This window comes from Talpa europaea (assembly GCF_964194135.1).
Source record: "Talpa europaea genome assembly, chromosome: 7".
Lineage (NCBI taxonomy): Eukaryota > Metazoa > Chordata > Mammalia > Eulipotyphla > Talpidae > Talpa > Talpa europaea.
In genome coordinates, this window is record NC_140074.1 from 3,575,071 (window position 1) to 3,591,245 (window position 16,175).

Below are 16,175 nucleotides of genomic sequence, written 5' to 3' on the forward strand. Positions count from 1 at the left end.
TGAAGATGACCAGAGCAGGCAGTGTCAGAAGGAGGGTGAGCCCGGCTCACCCTGGATGGTGGAAGTCCAGACAGTGGGAGCAGACGGAGCTGGCGCTGACCGGGACGCAGACCAGGCAGGGGCCAAACCCGGAGTGGGAACCAGAAGCCCCATCTCCACGGCCAGCGCCCTCCCCTCGCCCCAAGCCCACATCTCCTGCCCCCTCCTGAGAGTCACCTGCCAGCCCCCAGGGCCGGGTCGCACCCTAGCAGAGCCGGCGGAAAGGCTGCAGCGGGGCCCAGAGGGCTGCTCTCCTGGAGCTGGGCCAGCAGCGGGAGCCCCAGGCCCCGGGGCCGCCTCCCTGCAGGTTCTGGCCCCGGCCCCAGCCCCGAGTCTGCTCCTTTAAGAACTGTGGGCGAAGGCCGGCCCTGACCTGCCTTCCCGGCGCGGGGGAGGCACATCACAGTCCTGGGTGACTCATCGCAGCCCGTGTGGTCCTGGGCAGCAGGAGGACCGGGCAGTGGGACTCAGAGCGGCAAGGTGGCCCGGGCACAGAGCGGCCCAGCCACACGCCCACCGGCCTGGCCGCACCACAGGCTGGATGCTGACCTTGACCACAACACCTGCCCGCGCTCCCGCAGCCAAGGTGGGAGCCCATCTCCCCAGTGCCCGGTGGCTCCTCTGGTTCCCAAGACTGGCTCCAGAGGGGGCCCTGGCCTGTGAGGAGGCTGCCACTCCGGGGGGCCAGCCCTTCTACCGCCACACTCAGCCACTCCATACGTTCCAAGTCCCCCGAGTTGTGCCACCTGACGCCTCCGGACCCAGAACACCACGCTCCTTCTGCCAAAAACACTCCCAACACCCCCTGTAAGCTACTCCCCCACCCCCAACCAAAAACTCTGCCCTTCTCAACTCCTACTCCTCTCTCAGACAAGGCTACCAAATTCAGCAAATAAAACTACAGGCCCAGTTCAATTCCAACCACAGGTAAACAGCAGGCAATCATTTAGTATGCCTGGCAGCCCTACCCTTGGAACGCAACTGAAAACGCCTCCTCCCGGAAGCCCTCCAAGATGCACTCCCGGAACACTGTGCCAAACCCTGTCTGGATGTTTGTCCTGGCCCGATATCCTCCAACTGTGAAAGCCAGGAGGAGCAGAGATCCATCTGTCCACTGCCTGTGTCCCAGCACCCACGGGCCTGGCACGAGCAGCCGTCTCACGAATGCTTTCTGCTCCAGGGAGTGCGGGCCTGGCCTGACACAGGCGCCCAGCCTCCAGCTCTGCTCGTGCCAGAAGGCCCCTCACAGCCTCCGAAGCCACAGAGCCAAGCGTGGGGACGTGAATCGGGCGAGGACAGCGAGCAAGCTTCTCGCTGCTATTTTGATGGCTGCTGCTAGTATTAAGATCATGTTCCACGCGGCCCAGCCAGGGCTCCTGCAGGCATCCTGGGACAGTAACCACCTAATGTGGCCCTGTGGGCCACCGGGCCAGAGGGGAAGCGGCCCACAGGCAGGTGGGGCGCCCAGCGGCTGGCTGTGCGCTCGCTCCTGTCTGCCCAGCACACGCACTGGGAGCTTTGAACAGAAGGGAAGCGTTTGCTTTCCCCCACAGCGCCAAAAATAGCCCCATCTCCCGCCTTTGAACAGCGATCTTTTGGTTCCTACAGAGGCAGGATCAGGAGGGGCTGGGAGGAGGGGCCGGGTTGGCGGGCGGCTTGGAGAGGAGAGGGGCCCGGTGTCCATGCTGACCTGCTGAGGCCCAGCACCCCTCAGGGAGCCCCCCACTAGACAACACAACCCCATCACTCAGCCCGGGTGGTCAGGGCCAGGGTGGGGGTCGACCCTCAGAGATGGGCGAGGGAGCTGGACTCACTGGCCAGCGGTGCAATCATGTGTTTGTGTTCTCACCCGTTCTTTTTTTTAAAGGTTTATTTTATTTATTTATTTACGCATACAAGAACTGGGGTGTAGGACAGAGGTGTGGGGTGAGAGGATGCACCAGAGACAGAGTGGGGAGCCGAAGAGGCAGATCTACTGAAATACACCGCTGAGGGGAGCAGCGGGGAGACAGGAGAGGTCTGCTGTGCCATGTGGGTAGCTCCCTGGCCAGGGATCGAACTCAGGCCGCAGTGGCTGGCGATAGCTTGACAGCGCTGAGACTTAACCCCTGCGCCACCAGGGAGGCCCGCGTTCTCACCCATTCTAACCATGGGCTGGGTGCTGCCCTAGAAGCTGAGGTGACAGTGCTGGCCTCCCGGTGAGACCAGGGGTCCCTTGGGCACCCACAGCTGCAAAAGGGTAGGTTCAACGCGCCCTGGCCCCCGGTCATGAAGGTCACAGTTGGGCCGCATCCCATGGGAGGGACCCCTGGGCGCTGGTACAAGCTGAGTGGGGCCAGGGTGGTCCTGCCAGGGTCAGAGGCACGAGGCAAGGGAGGCAGAGGAAAAGCTCTGACCCCTGAGTGGCCCCGGCTCAGGGCGTGACCGTGTGCTCCACCCGCGAGAGGTCCTCTGTGGCGCTGCCCCATTTTATGTGTGGGGCCCCTGGGACCCCACGGAGGGGTTCAAACAGCCTCTACACCAGCCTTCCCCACTCAGTCCAGCCACGACCCGGGCGGGGTGTCCACGTGCCCCTGTCACAGACGTAAGGGGGGTCAACAGAGGGGTCTGGCCCCGGTCCCAGAGCAGAGGGGGCGTGCACCAGGCCCGCGGGCCCCTGAGCAGGAGACCCTGACGCCACGGTGCCCACAATGACAACAGGGCTCTGCCCTGTCGCTGCCCCCAGGCAGCGGGGAGAAAGCAGAGGCCCGGCGCGCGCTGGCCAGGGCTGGGGAGCGGGGCGCACGGCGTGAACCCGGCGCGTCTGCCTCCCAACGCAGGCCCCTGTATGGCTCCCACAGCAGCTTCCTAGTTTCCAAAAAGAAAGAGGCCACTTTGTCCCCAGAAGGCCAGAGCAGTGGGGGAGCCGGGGAAGCTGGAGCGCGGGGCTCGGCGCCTGCCTCCTTGCTGCAAACCCGAGAGCCTGGAATAAAAAACAGCGGCTGCTATTTCTGCCTTGGGTTAAACATTCCTCAAAGCCACATTCCTCCCACCCTCCTCCTCCTCCCCTGCAGGGATTCCAGAGCGCAGTGGCCAGGACCAACCGCCAGCTTCCCGGGGGGGCCCCCTCCAGAGGGGGAGTGCCCCGCCAGGAGCTGCCCGCACCGCCCCACTCCCAGGCCGGCTCACCTGGTGGGAGCACCGCCTCCCGCAGGGCACCAGGGCACCCGGGGCTGAGGAAAGACGACACCCGTCTCAGGGAGCGCAGGAGGAGGGAACGGCGGGGCGGCCACGGTCACAGCAGGTGGGGCTGCGCCCAGGAGCCGGGACTCTGACCCCCAGCGACCCCTGCCCCTCAGAGCACCCTGCCCAGCGGGGGGCCAGACAGAGCCACTCAAGGACACGCAGCAGGAGGTCCAAAGGCCAACTCCATGCACCCAGGCCGGGCGGCACGAACCCAAGCCCACCAGGCCGGCTCCGGGTCTCCAGGCCCCTCCATCACTGCCCCTGAGCCCGCATGGTAGCTGCGAGGACGCAGACGCGCTGGGCTGGGCAGGGCAGTGCACCAGGGTGCTCTCGGTTGCCCAGCCTCATCCTCTGGTGGGCACCGCCGACTCCCAGCCCCCCCACAGGGTCCCCAGGAGACGCCTGCACTGCACAGGGGTGCATGGCGCCTGCGCGCAGGGGTGAGGAGGACTCTGTCAGGTCAGCACTGGGGACCCGGTTAGCACCCGGTTCTCTGCTGGGAGGGACAGAGCTGAGAAAGCTGGGCCTGGGCGGCCACCCAGGGCATAGCCCCACCAAGGTTCCAGGGCCACCTCCACAGCCTCCGCCCTGCCTCCCGAGGGAGAGGATGGCCCCCCAGGACCCCCCAGGACACGGAACATCGTGAGCCCCTGGGGTTCCGGAGTTCACAACTGGAAGGCCCCAACCCACTGCACCATCCAGCCTCACGGCCAGCCCAGGAACCCAGGATGCCTGGCCAGTGTCAGACGCTCTGGCCGCCCCCGCGAGGGAGCACCAGGTGGGCGTGCAGGAGGGCAGTGGCCATGGCAAGACAGAGCCGAGCCTGAGCCTGGCTTGGCGCTGACCACCTGGGAGGTCTCAGGCACGCGCCCGAGGCTGCCCGGGGTTTCTCTGGTCATCTGTAAAACAGGCACGGCAGGCTCACCCCTGGGATGGTGGTGCGTCCTCAAGGGGGACCTCTGGCCCCGGTAAGAAGGAGCCATCGTGGTTGTCACCCTTCCCGGTGACACCCGCACCCCCGCTGCCCAGGGCAGATGGGCCCGGGGCCCGCTGGGGCAGGCAGGAGGCCTGAGACGTGGCAGCTGTGTCTCAGGCGCAGGTGGCTGAGCGATCCGCTTCTGAGATTCCCAGCCTGTCTGTGCCTCCCACCCAGGGGTCCCTTCCCCGTGCACAGCTGCACTTACAACCTGCAGGCACAGCAACACACGGGCGTGTGCACAGACGTGTGGCTCACCCACCCCTGCCACGCACCGCAGCCGTGGCCCTCACGCCCAGCACCTGCCACCTGGAAGGGGCTGGCACAGGGGCCCTGCACCCACCCCCCGCCCACCCCCCTGGCACCCCCACGCTTCCCGCACCCACTCACCCGCTCCCTCTGAGCCCCGTGTCCCCAACTATAAACAAGGACCACAGGGCCCAGGAGGACTGCCAAGGTCAGCGTCTAGTGCTCCCTGCGGCCGGCTGGAGGGAGATTGCACTGACCAGCCCTGCGGAAGTCTCCCATCTAGCGATCCGCCCACTGACCAGAAAGGGAAACTGAGTCACCCGAGGGCCTGCAGGCTCTAACACCCCCATCCAGCAGCAAAGGCTCTGGGACCGAGGCCAGGAGGGTGTCTCTCAGGCCCTCCAATGCTGCATCCACCCAGGACTCTATAATCCGGAATCCCCAGAGGCCCACCCTCCCCAACTCGGTGAGCCAGGAACCCAAGCAGGGTGACCCCAAATGATTCCACTACACACGGCTCAGGGCGTCCCCATGGGCCTCTCTCCCGATTTAGCCCAGGGTCAGCAGAGGGGCCAGTCGCTGCTGTCCACCACCATCTCCCACACGAGGCACCCAGAGCTCAGAGGGCGAGGAGCTCACCAGGTCACAGGCCACAAGCTGGCCCCGAGCCATGGACACTGCTGGAAATCCCAGCCCAAGTTCAAGTGACCCAGGAACCTGGCATGTTCATTTATGGCTCTCTCCAGCCTGGTAGGGAGCCCACACCTACGTGCTAAGCACTTCGTTTTGTATCAACAGCCAGAAAGACCCCACTTTTAAAGTACACAGGTTTCCCGCTTACGGGGGAGTTAGAGGACAGGCTGAACCCCAGCAGAAGAAACTTACACTCCCCTCTTGAGTCAAGGGCCAACCGCAAGGGCCGGGTAGGTGACACCCCAACAGCACCCAGCAGCCGTCCATCCTGCCGGGACACACTGGGACTTGATTTGTTCCTTTGGAAGAGGAGGGCGTTGGACTACACGATGCCTCCTCTCGCTCAGCGATCCTGGGATTCTACTTAATGGTAATCAAAGAAATGAATATTGAATCAGGAAGCTACTCTATTCCTTCCCCACGAAACTGACAAAAATTTAGAAAAACAATACTCGGTGCTGGCAAGAATGCAAGTCAGGGCCTCCCTGATGGTGCAAGGGGTTAAGACACAACCAATGAAGCTGTCCGCAGCCACTGTGGCACAAGTTCGATGCCCGGCCAGGGAGCTACCCACATGGCACGGCAGACCTCTCCTGTCTCCCTGCTGCTCCCCTCAGCAGTGGATTTCAGTCAGTCTGCCTGTTCTGTTCCCCGCTCTGTCTCTGGTGAATCCTCTCACCCCCCACACCTCTGGCCTGTACCCCAGATCTTGTATGCATAAATAAATAAATGTTTAAAAAAAAGAATGCAAGTCAGCGGGCACTCACACGTCCCCTTCTGCTGAAAATGTAAATTGGAACATACTTTCTGGAGAGCAACTCGACAATTTTTCCATCAAAAGCCTTTTAAGATGTTCTCAGTCTTTGATTCCATAACCTCATTTCAGGAAATTTATCCTCAAGAAGAGATAGGCAAAGATTTAGCACAAAGATATTTGTCACGATATCGTTTATTTTAGCAAAAAAACCAAAGCAGCCTAAGTGGCCAATGGGGGGGGATCCCATAATTAATCGCTGCACCCATCGGCTGCGCTATAAAACGTTGTGTTTTAGAAGCACAGTTAAGGGCATGGACATTCACAGCAGGTTTTAAAACGTCAAGAAAAATATATCATCTGAAATTTACAAGGTAATGAAACTTGGTACCAAATCCCGCTGAGTCTCCCCCCAAATGTCTGCCTAGACTCCATCTCTCACACCCTCCCGCAGTCACCCCAGTTCATCACCATGATCGCCACCCCCTCCCGTCGACTCTGAACTACAGACAAGAAGTCGCCAAATCCAAATCTCACACCCCTCTTTCCACAGCACCCCCACCTCCAAAAAAGTCTAAATCCCGAGCCACGGCCGTGGGGGCCCTTGCAGGGAGGTGACGTGGGCCCAGGCGGCCAGCCAGCTGCATCACCATGGTCTTCTCCAGGGGGACTCAGGCCTGGTCTGGGGAGCAGAGGCAGCTGGGTTCAGGCCCAAGGCCACCGCCAGGAGGAAGGGGTGGGGGCGCGGGTGGCAGGAGCTGGTCACATTTAAGCTGGAGCTGGAGGAGGCAGAAGGAGCCAGAACACACAAGGAGGGGACTCTGACGCCCGCTGGCTCTGGGACACCCAAGGGCCAGCTGCCGCCCGCTGGGTTTAGACAGCCCCCAGAACCAGGCGCCCTGCTAAACCCTCCACCTGCCCCGACCCCGCACTAACTCTGGGGTCCCTGTGAGGCCCACTCTCCAAAGGAGGAGAGTGAAGCTCCGTGAGACAGGGCTTGCCACCCCCAGGAGAGAAGGGGAGAGACAGAGCCAGAAGCCCAGCACCGCTGGACCCCGAGCCCTGGTTCCCTCCCCGAGGCTCTGCTGCCGAAGAGCCCAGCTCCCTTTCTGCTCTGGACCCCAGGGCACTGAGCCGGCGGCACCCACGCTGGCAGGTGGCAAGGGTCAGAGGAACAGACGGGTGCTGAGAGGGCAAGGGACTAGCCCAAGGCCACAAAGCCCAAGGAGGGGGCCTCACCGGTGGTGCAGGGGTGAAGTCTCAGCACTATGAGGCTGTCCGCAGCCACTGCAGCCTGAGCTCCATCCCCAGCCAGGGAGCTGCCCACAGGGCGCAGCAGACCTCTCCTGGCTCCCCGCTGCTCCCCCAGCAGTGGATTTCAGTGTATTCACCTGTTCTGCTCCCCACTCTGTCTCTGGTGGATCCTCTCACCCCCGCATCTCTGGCCTGCACCCAGCTCTTGTATGCATAAATAAATAAAAATAAATCTTTTTTATATGTTTAATATATTTTATTTTATATAATTCTTACATCATTTTTCATTTTTGCACAGCGCATGCATTTGCACTTTGGTTACATTCCCCATACTATTGCACCCCCCTTATTTTGACCGTAATCCCTCCTCTCCCCCCGCCCCCGGAGTGTCTCTGGCTATAGTTGCTAATCAAAAATAAATCTTTAAAAAAAAAACAAAAACAGGGCCCGAGGAGGCCCCGGCCCCGAGGAGGCCCCGGCCCCGGCTCGCCTTCCGACAGCAGCCCTGCTGCTTCTCGCCCCAGGGGCCCCCAAGAGTCGGGGTCCAACCTGCTTCCTCTTGCTGCGGCTACGTCCAGTGGGTCAGACAGCAGCCTCCTCGGCCTCACCCTGCGCACGGGACACGGGGGTTGCGGAAGCCACCTCCCTCCCGGGCCCTCCCCGCCAGGTGGCTGAGCCCTGGCCTGGCCGTGGGGCCCTCTGTGCCCCAAGACCCTCATTTGTCCCAAGATGGGTACCAGACACTGCCTCCCCCAAGGAGACATCTTGCCTCGCTCTGGTGGAGCAGAGACTCTTCATCCTACGGGGAGGAACAAAGCCAGAGGGGCCCGGGCACCCAGCGGTGACACCCAGCATCTCTCAACCCGACTCCTGCCCTGACTGGAGACCCCTTCTCGGCCCTGGGTGGCAGAGGTGTTAGCTGTGGCCACCCAAAGGCCCCTCCCCTGCACAAGCTCCCACAAGCCGGCCCGTCCTGGGCATCCGGAAAAGGCCAAAGAGACTCAAGGTTGGCAGGAAGGTCAAGGCAGAGTCTGCACTGACCAAGAACTGCAGGAGATGGTGACCGCCTCCGAGTCTGGACAGGGGCCCCCGGGGAGTGCTGCGAGCACCACGGGGAGAGGGCAAGGAGGCGCGTGGGGGGCTCGCCTCTTGGGCTGGCTGGCCTGGACCCAGGAGCCCTGATGCAACCGTGGCTCAGACAGCCTGGCTGGCCTCCACTGAGGCCAGGAATGAGCACAGCTCTGTGCCCAGCACGAAAGGCAGAAGGAACACTCACCGGATGGTGGGGGGGGCGGGGGGCGGGGAGCTGAAAAATGAACAAGTCGGGGGCAAGCATAAGAGCCTGCTGAGGGGAGCAGGCAAGCCAACCAAAGCACCCATGGGTACCCGGAGCAAAGACCCAGGAAGTAGGAAAGTGGCCCTGGGAGAGAGGAAATTTGCCCACAAGATATGAGTTAAGCGCTGCTCCAGGTGAGCAGGGCCGTGCAGTCAACAGGATGAGCAGGACGGCTGTCCCCCAGCCTCGCCTGCCCCCCAGCCTCGCCTGCCCCCCAGCCTCGCCTGCCTCCCAGCCTCGCCTCCCTGACCAGCGCCCGCCACGCTGATCACCGGGAATCACCCTCCAGGAACCAGGTGCCAGGGACACCCATTTTGCAGATGAGGAAACGGAGGTCCAGTGAGGCCACGCGTGTCAGGCACACAAGGATGATGACAGCAGCCTCGTCCACACGGAGGAAGGCAGTGGGCCAGCTGCTGGCACCCCTCTGGGGGCCGGGCTGGGCGGGAGCCTCCACCTCTGGGGGGGGCCCTGCTGGATGAGAACAGAGTGGGAAGGGAGAGGCTTGGGGGGCCTCTGACGATTTACAAGTCTTATCTGCAGAGGAGGAAAAGCATCTGCTGTGTGGTGTTAAACAGCGACCGAGGGGTGTGGGCAGGCTGGTCCAGATGTGCTTGGTGAGGGCCACACAGCTGGAGGGGTGGACCTGATGCTTCCTCGCACAGACCACCAGGGCGGTCTCCCCAGGAGTTGGGATCGCTGCTGAGCACAGTGGACCCCACGGAGGCAGGCGAGAGCACCTGGGCTTCCCTCTGGGCATGGAGGCTGAGGACACCTGGTGATGCTTACACATGCCAGCACCCCGAGACCCAGGTGTCGGGTCCCTGGGAACCAAGATCTGTGTGACAGACACATGTCAAGGACACAAATACCCAGGCCCAGTTCAGACCTTACAAATCAGAAATCTAGGAGGGCCAGGCTCAGGCGCCTGGGCTTTCAACACGCCCTTCCAGAGTCCTGACACGGGGTGTCCTCCTGGGGACAGCCCGTCCACCCCATGCACAGAATCCCCTGAACAGAGCACACCCCCTCCCACCAGAAGGAAGCTCACTTGGAACCCTAAAACAAGCTCTGGTTTTCTCGGCTCTCCCCGCCGCTTCGTTCAGCAAATATCGGTGCACCCCCTTGGCACCAACGCAAAGAACCGGACAGGCGCCAGCAGGGGGGCCGACATCAGCCAGTGAGCCCTGGCACCCCCTCCGCCGCTGCCCCAGCCCACCCCACAGAGCATGGCACAGCGGAAAAGTACCATTAACACTCCCTGATGAAACTGTTCCACGTCTCCAAAGGCCTTTAAAAATAGCCCAGGCCGCCCGGCAGCACGGGGGGGAGCGCCCCAAGCCGGTTTGACTCAACTTCTCCCAAATTTGACAGACCTGCCTGGAGACGGGGACCCCAGGGCCCCTCGCATCCAGAATCCTCCATCCCGGGCTTAGAGGAGAAAACAGAAAAGGACGCAAAGAAAAGCCCTTCTGATGCCCCGGGGAGCCCCAAGGTCTCTCAAGGGGCCTCGCTTTGGCGCCACACAGATCCGAATTCAAGTCCTGGCATCGCCGATGACCAGCTGTGGCCCTGGGCACGCCGCCCACTGGGACAGCCTCCTGGGCCTTCGCTCCCTCTTCTGTAAACGGGGGTGGTGGCAGCGCCCACCCTGCCCAGGGTTGTGGCAAGGACACAAAGAGCTGGCCCGCGCTGCCCTCGGTGAGCAGGCAAGCTGGCCACGCTGGGCTCACGGCGCACTGAACCGCCCCCTGAGCCGGACAGCTGGGCAGCCCATGGCCACCGCTCGGTGAAGCTCCCAGCAGCTTGGCCGTGAGTGGCCTGCCTGCCTCCAGCCGTGCGCCACACCTGGATGGACTCGGAAGGAAGGCCCAGCAGCGCTCCCGAGACTGGCAAACTGGAAGGGCTGCCCACCGGCCCTGAAGCATGGATAAGCAGCAAGGACAGGCCCGTGGGTGCTCACAGCCTCGCCCCTCGAGGACCAGCCATGCATGGGGACGCGGCTCCGTGCTGCAGCCTCCCCTGGATGGGGGCCAGGGCCTCTCGGTGCTGAGCGCCCACTCAGGGAAGCCCCTTTTGTTTCAAGCACGTGGGGGCGAGGGGCACGGAGCCCAAGCGTGGGCCTGGACAGACCTGCAATGTGCCCGGAGGGCCGATGGGGGGAGGTTGTGCAATGCACCAGAAGCCGCCTCCCAGGCCTCCAGCGCGGCCGGCTGGCATCAAGCTGCTGCCTCCAGGGAGGATGCCAGAGGCAGGACCCTCCAGCCGCCCACGGCGGGGTTCTGAACCCCAGCCCGAGTCCTTCCAGACAGCGAGGCCAACCTCCCCCCAGGCACAAGCACGGAGCTGCCGTGGTCAGGACCCGGGGCCGTTAACCCCCTGCGTGCCAGGGCATCTCCCCGGAGGCTGCCGGGAAGGCTGAGGGCTGGTGCGGGGAGCCCAGAGAGGCCAGGGGCGGGGGGTTGTGAAGTTGGCCAAGTGGAGAGAGGCGCCCTGGCCCGGGTCAGGACAACTCCGCAGCCGTCAGACCCTCTTTTAGGGGTGCCCCACACAAACGTCTAAACGATGAGGCGCAGCCGATCTCCCCCGGCTGGAGAAACCCGGCGCTCAACTTGGCCGAAGGATGGGAGGGGGCGGGGAGATGGGCGGGGGCCTCAGCCCGGGAACCCTACAGCCCGCGGGGCGCCCGGGACCCTCCGCGGCGCGAGCCCGGCTCACACGGGCCCCCCCACCCCGCGCGGCGGGCCCGGAGGGGCGACCGGCGACCTCGCGGGCGGCGCAGCGCGGTGCATGAATCACCCGCCGGCCGGGCCCCTCGCCGGCGCCCCCAGCCCGGGCCGCGCCCTCGCGCCCGCACACCCGGCCCCTCCGAGGGCCCGCAGGGGGGCGCGGGCCGGGGCGTCCCTCCCGGCCGGGGCTCGGCGGCTGACAGGCGCGCACGCCCGGGGGACCGGGGCGCCGGGAACAAAAGGCCCAGGTATGGGGCCGGGGCGCCGCCCGGAGCGCCGAGGGGCGCGGGCGGAGGCCGGGGGGGGGGGCGCGGGCCGGGGGGCGCGCGGGGACCGGGGGGCGGGGGGCGGGGGGCGGGGCGGGGGGCGCACTCACAGTAGGTTTTCCTGGTCAGCTCCTCCACAACTTCGGGCTTCAACTTGCTGTTGGATTTCCCCATCCTCGGCGCCGCGGCCCCCGCCCCCCGGGCCGGACCCCGTCGGGGCGCCCAGCGGGAGCGGCTGGGCCGGGCCGGGCCGGGCCGGGGCGCGCGGCGGGCCGGCGGGCCGGGCTGGGCCGGGCCGGGGCCGCGCCTTTGTCTGCGCCGTGCCCGCGCGGCCCGGGCGCGGGGCTCCGGGGGGGCTCCGGGGGGCTCCGGGGGGCTCCGGCGGGGCGCGGGGCGCGGGGCTCGGCTCGCAGGCCCGGCCGTCGGGCCGCCGCCCTCTCCCGGCGCCGGGCGCGGAGCTGCGCAGGGCCGGGCGCCGCGGGCCGCGGTGGAGCCGCGGTCGTCCCTGGTTACTGGGCTGCGCGGCACATGCTCGCGGCTGCGCCCCGCTCGCCGCCGCCCCAGCGCGGCCGCCCCCGCCCCCCGCCCCCCGCCCGCGCCGCGCGCCAGGGGTGGACCCGGAGCCGCCACTCAGCGCCCGGCGCCGCCCCCGCCCGCCGCGCCCCGCCCGCCGCGCCCGCCGCGCCGCGGCCCCGCGAGCCCGGAGCCGGCGCGCGCCCCGGCGGGGGGGGGGCCCCGCCGGCCCCCGGGACCGAGCCCCGCGGCTCCCGCCCTCGCGCGTGGAGCGGGCGGGGGGGCGCGCGGAAGCGCCGACGCGGGCGAGGCCGGGCCCGCCCGAGACTCATTCATCCGGCCCGGGTCTGTGGGGCGCCGGGCACGCGCGGGGCGGGGCGGGGGGGGCGCGGGGGGCTGCCTTGCGGGAAGGCACAGGTTGGGCTGGGGACACCCACCTGCGGTGCGGGGAAGGTGACCTCCAGCCCGCGCGGAGGGAGGGGCCGGGAGGGGATGGAGGCCCAGAAGCCTGGGGGAAGCAGAGGCCAAAGGCCCCGACTCCTTCCCCGGCGGGGCTCCCCAGGGCTGCGCGTCGAGGCCACAGAGGACGGGGTTCGGCACGGGTCTGGCCTCTCCCGGGGAGCTGCTGGGCCTCTGCTTTTTAAGAGAGCGGGGGGGGGGGGGGGGGTGGGGGGGTGGGGGGGTTGGTGACAGGGTCCACCAGCTCCGCACCTGCCTTTGGGCGTCTCTGGTCCTGGAGCTCCAGGTCTGAGCTCAGCTCGGACAAAGGGGGGCAAAGAAGAGGGGCTGCCCACCAGGCCTCCCACCTGCCCCTGGATGGGGGCCTGACCCCGGAGGGAGGAAGGGGCTGAGCCGCACCCCCAGGGTCAGAGACTGGCTCTCCGGCTTTGCCCCCAAACCCCGGCCACCTTCAGAGGAGGGTACAGTGGCACAGCAGGGAGGGCACAGGCTCAGGGGCCAGAGCCACATCCAGAGGGGGCGGATTCGGTTGACCCGGGAGTGGGACCCCCACCTGGGGGCTGACTCGGATGCCCATTGGAGCCCACAGTGAGGGTGCAGAGCTGGCCAGACCAGCCCGAGTGCCAGCCTGGGAGGAGAGGCCATCAGGACAGGGGCTGAGGGATGGCACTGCCCGCTGTCCGAGTCCCAAGTGCTGGGCACTGGGGGCGCCACCAGGCCAATAGGGTCCATTTTCTCGGGGAGCTGATAGGATCCCCCTCCCCTCTGTGCCCACCCCACAGTGGCCCCCAGATCACATGGGTGACAAATGCCATGCAGGAGACGGAGGGGACTTTGGGGACACATACACAGAAACCTGTTGGGGGGGCAGTCAGGGAGGTTCCTGGGGTCTTCCCAGGGTCATTCAGCAAAGATTTCCTGAGCACCTACTATGTGCAGGCCGCAGAGAAAGTGGCACAGAGCTTGCGGTTCAGTGAAGGGAGAGCGGTGTATAACATATCAGCTGCAAAAATATCCAAGTGGGGGAGGGAAGAGCAGGGGGGAAGGGAGGGGGTTTGTAAAGTTGGGGGGCCTCGGGGACAAGTTGCTATTCAAGGACCTGAAGGAGGAGCAGCACTGCCCAGCCACCCATGGGTGGCCCGGAAAGGGGGCAGCACAGGGGGATTTAGAAGGCCATTAGGGCCTCCCTGGTGGCACAAGGGGTTAAGATGCAACCTGTGAAGCTGTCCGCAGCCCCTGCAGCACGAGTTCGATCCCCGGCCAGCCAGGGAGCAACCCACATGGCACAGCAGAACTGACTCGCCCGCTGCTCCCCTCAGCAGTGTGCTTCGGTCAATCTGCCTGTTCTGCTCCCCACTCTGTCTCTGGTGAATCCTCTCACCCCCTACATCTCTGGCCTGCACCCCAGCTCTTGTATGCATAAATAAATCTTTAAAAAAAAAAAAAAAAGACCAGGTAGAGTGGAGAGATGACGGCAGATGTGGGCGCTGTTGGTATTTAGCTGGGCCCTGGGTTGCCGCCTGAAGCCCTGTCCCCAGGCAGGTGTCAATGGAACTGGGAACCTCTCTCAAGCTCCCAGACCACCACCTGGTCTCCCCAGAGCCTGCCTAGACCCAGGGTGTCTGCCCCTGCGGGGCCTTCTCCTTGCCTCAGCCAGGTCAGAAGCCATGGAGGCCTGTGTGCCCCGCAGGGCCGTGCTCCGCCTCATCTCCCAGCTCCTGGAGAGCCATTTCTCCTGCCTCCCGACTGCAGCACCCAGACCTGGTGTCAGGCGGAGACCCTCGCCCACACCCGCCGTGGAGCACTTGGCTTGCGCCAGCCCGAGGGGAGCTGGGCAGTGAGCATGGACACACACCAGGTCTCGAAGTTTCCTGTGTAATAAAAAGGAGACGTAGCTCGTTAATATTTTTAGCTAGATAATATATTGCTCTGATAATATTTGGGCTATCATGGGTTAAATTTATTATTAAAATTGATTCCCCGTTTACATTTTTGTAAATGCCGACTGGAACAATTTTAATTGCTTATTTTTGCTTGTCTATGGGACAGAGCGGTCATGGAGGACCCTCAAATCATGGAAACGTCACCCCCCCCCCAAGCCTTCCCACCGCCCTGAGGGCTGGGGGTCGCTCAGGTCACCCACCGGGCTGGTGGGGACACAGCTGGAGGTGGAGGGTGCCCAGAGGAGAGTCAGCTGCTGGGAGCCGGGTGGGGGTGTGAAATCTGATCCAGGGGAGAGGGAGCAGGAAGGAGGAGGGGTCCCCCAGCCCCCAGCATGGAGCAGGACTCCCTGAGACCCAGGCCCTACCAAGTGTGGCTTTAGGCAAATCACTTCCCCTCCCATAAGCCACCTTCCCGTGGGGGGAGGGCATATAAGGGCCAGAATGTTTGGCAAGAGCACACGCCAAGGAGCTACAATCTTGAACCTTCGAAGAGGTTTCTAAGGTAACAAGGAAAAGCGGAGTCCCCAGCAGAAAGTCGGGAGAGGACGCAGACCAGGGGGACAGGAAGGCTGCCGTGTGGGTGAGCCCAAAACATAAGACAGGCCAGGAAGAAGAAATCTGGGCCCACAACCACGCCCAGCATCGCCAAGGGCACGGCACGGGGTCCCGCCGGGGGTGGGCGCGAGGTGGCGCGGCCGTTCTGGAATCAGCCACAAGCTGGGAGTCGGCGATTTCACTTCCAGGGAGCGATCCCAGCAGCAGTGAGAGACGTGTGCACATGTTCCGCCTGGAAGATGCTTCTGCAGCAGCATTGAGAATGACAGCAAAAGGGAAGTGGCTTTTGCAGCCCAAAGGGGGTGCGGCCCCCCTGGTCTAGGTCCCCCAAGTGGGGCGCAGCCCCCGGGGCGGGAACCACAGAGAGCAGACCCCGGCGGGCGCCCGCTGCGAGAGAATCGTCATTTTAACTCAGTCGTATTTACTTCTCCAAATGATAGAAACGTGGTGAAAGGTAAATAACCCCGAATCCCCTGAGGGAGAGCCAGGGTTTGGGGGTATCTGTCTGGAGGGAGAAGGAATTCCCTGGTCGAGGGCCCTTAGGAGCCATCGCCTGTTGCAACCGCCATCCCGGCGAGTCCAGGGCACACAGCATCGCCAAGGCTCTGATAAGTCCTGCGGACAAGCAAGCTGCTCCAGTACCCCGCCCTCTCTGCCCACTGAGCACGTCCCCTGCCTGCAGCCAGCACTTGAGGAAGGAACAAGTGACCGTCGCTCCGCCAGCCCCTGGGAGAGGCCGCACAGGCCGGGGGAGGCGCGTTTTCCAGACACCCGCGGGAACTTCAGGCTGTAGGGCTGGGCTCAGCGTCCGCGATGAGACCCCGGGTCTTTCCCACCCACCTGCCCACCAGGGAGCAGCCTGCCCGGTTCGCTGAAGTAATTGCCAGCCACCCGGGCCAGCAGGGTTTGGCGAGGCCGGGCTGCGGGGGGCAAAGAGCCGCCAGCCTGTCCACACAGCACCCCCGCCACAGCCGCCCTCCCGGCCCTCCAGACAGCCTTGCTGGCTGGGGGCCCCTGGACGTGGCCAGTCGCACCTTGTCCAGAGAAGCGGGTGGATCAGCCCTGGAGCCGACTGCATGCACAGGCCGTGTGGCCCGGGGCTGTCCCTTCAACTCCGGAACGCTGGTCCCTCATCGGGAGAGCGGGCTGCCGGGAAACGCCGCCTCCTCCAGCGGGGCCTGGAG

At 64.7% G+C, this 16,175-nt stretch overlaps 1 protein-coding gene across 1 annotated transcript in view; it reads right to left on the minus strand.

Moving 5' to 3' along the window:
* The window catches only part of NCS1 (neuronal calcium sensor 1), a gene marked incomplete at both ends in the record, with an annotated part of 34,740 nt that extends 23,045 nt beyond the window's left edge, over positions 1 to 11,695 (minus strand). The window contains one exon of the mRNA XM_084236753.1: positions 11,632 to 11,695. Within this exon, the coding sequence (XP_084092879.1) occupies positions 11,632 to 11,695 (64 nt within the window). The remainder of the gene's footprint in view (positions 1 to 11,631) is intronic.
* Between the last annotated feature and the right edge of the window lie 4,480 nt (positions 11,696 to 16,175).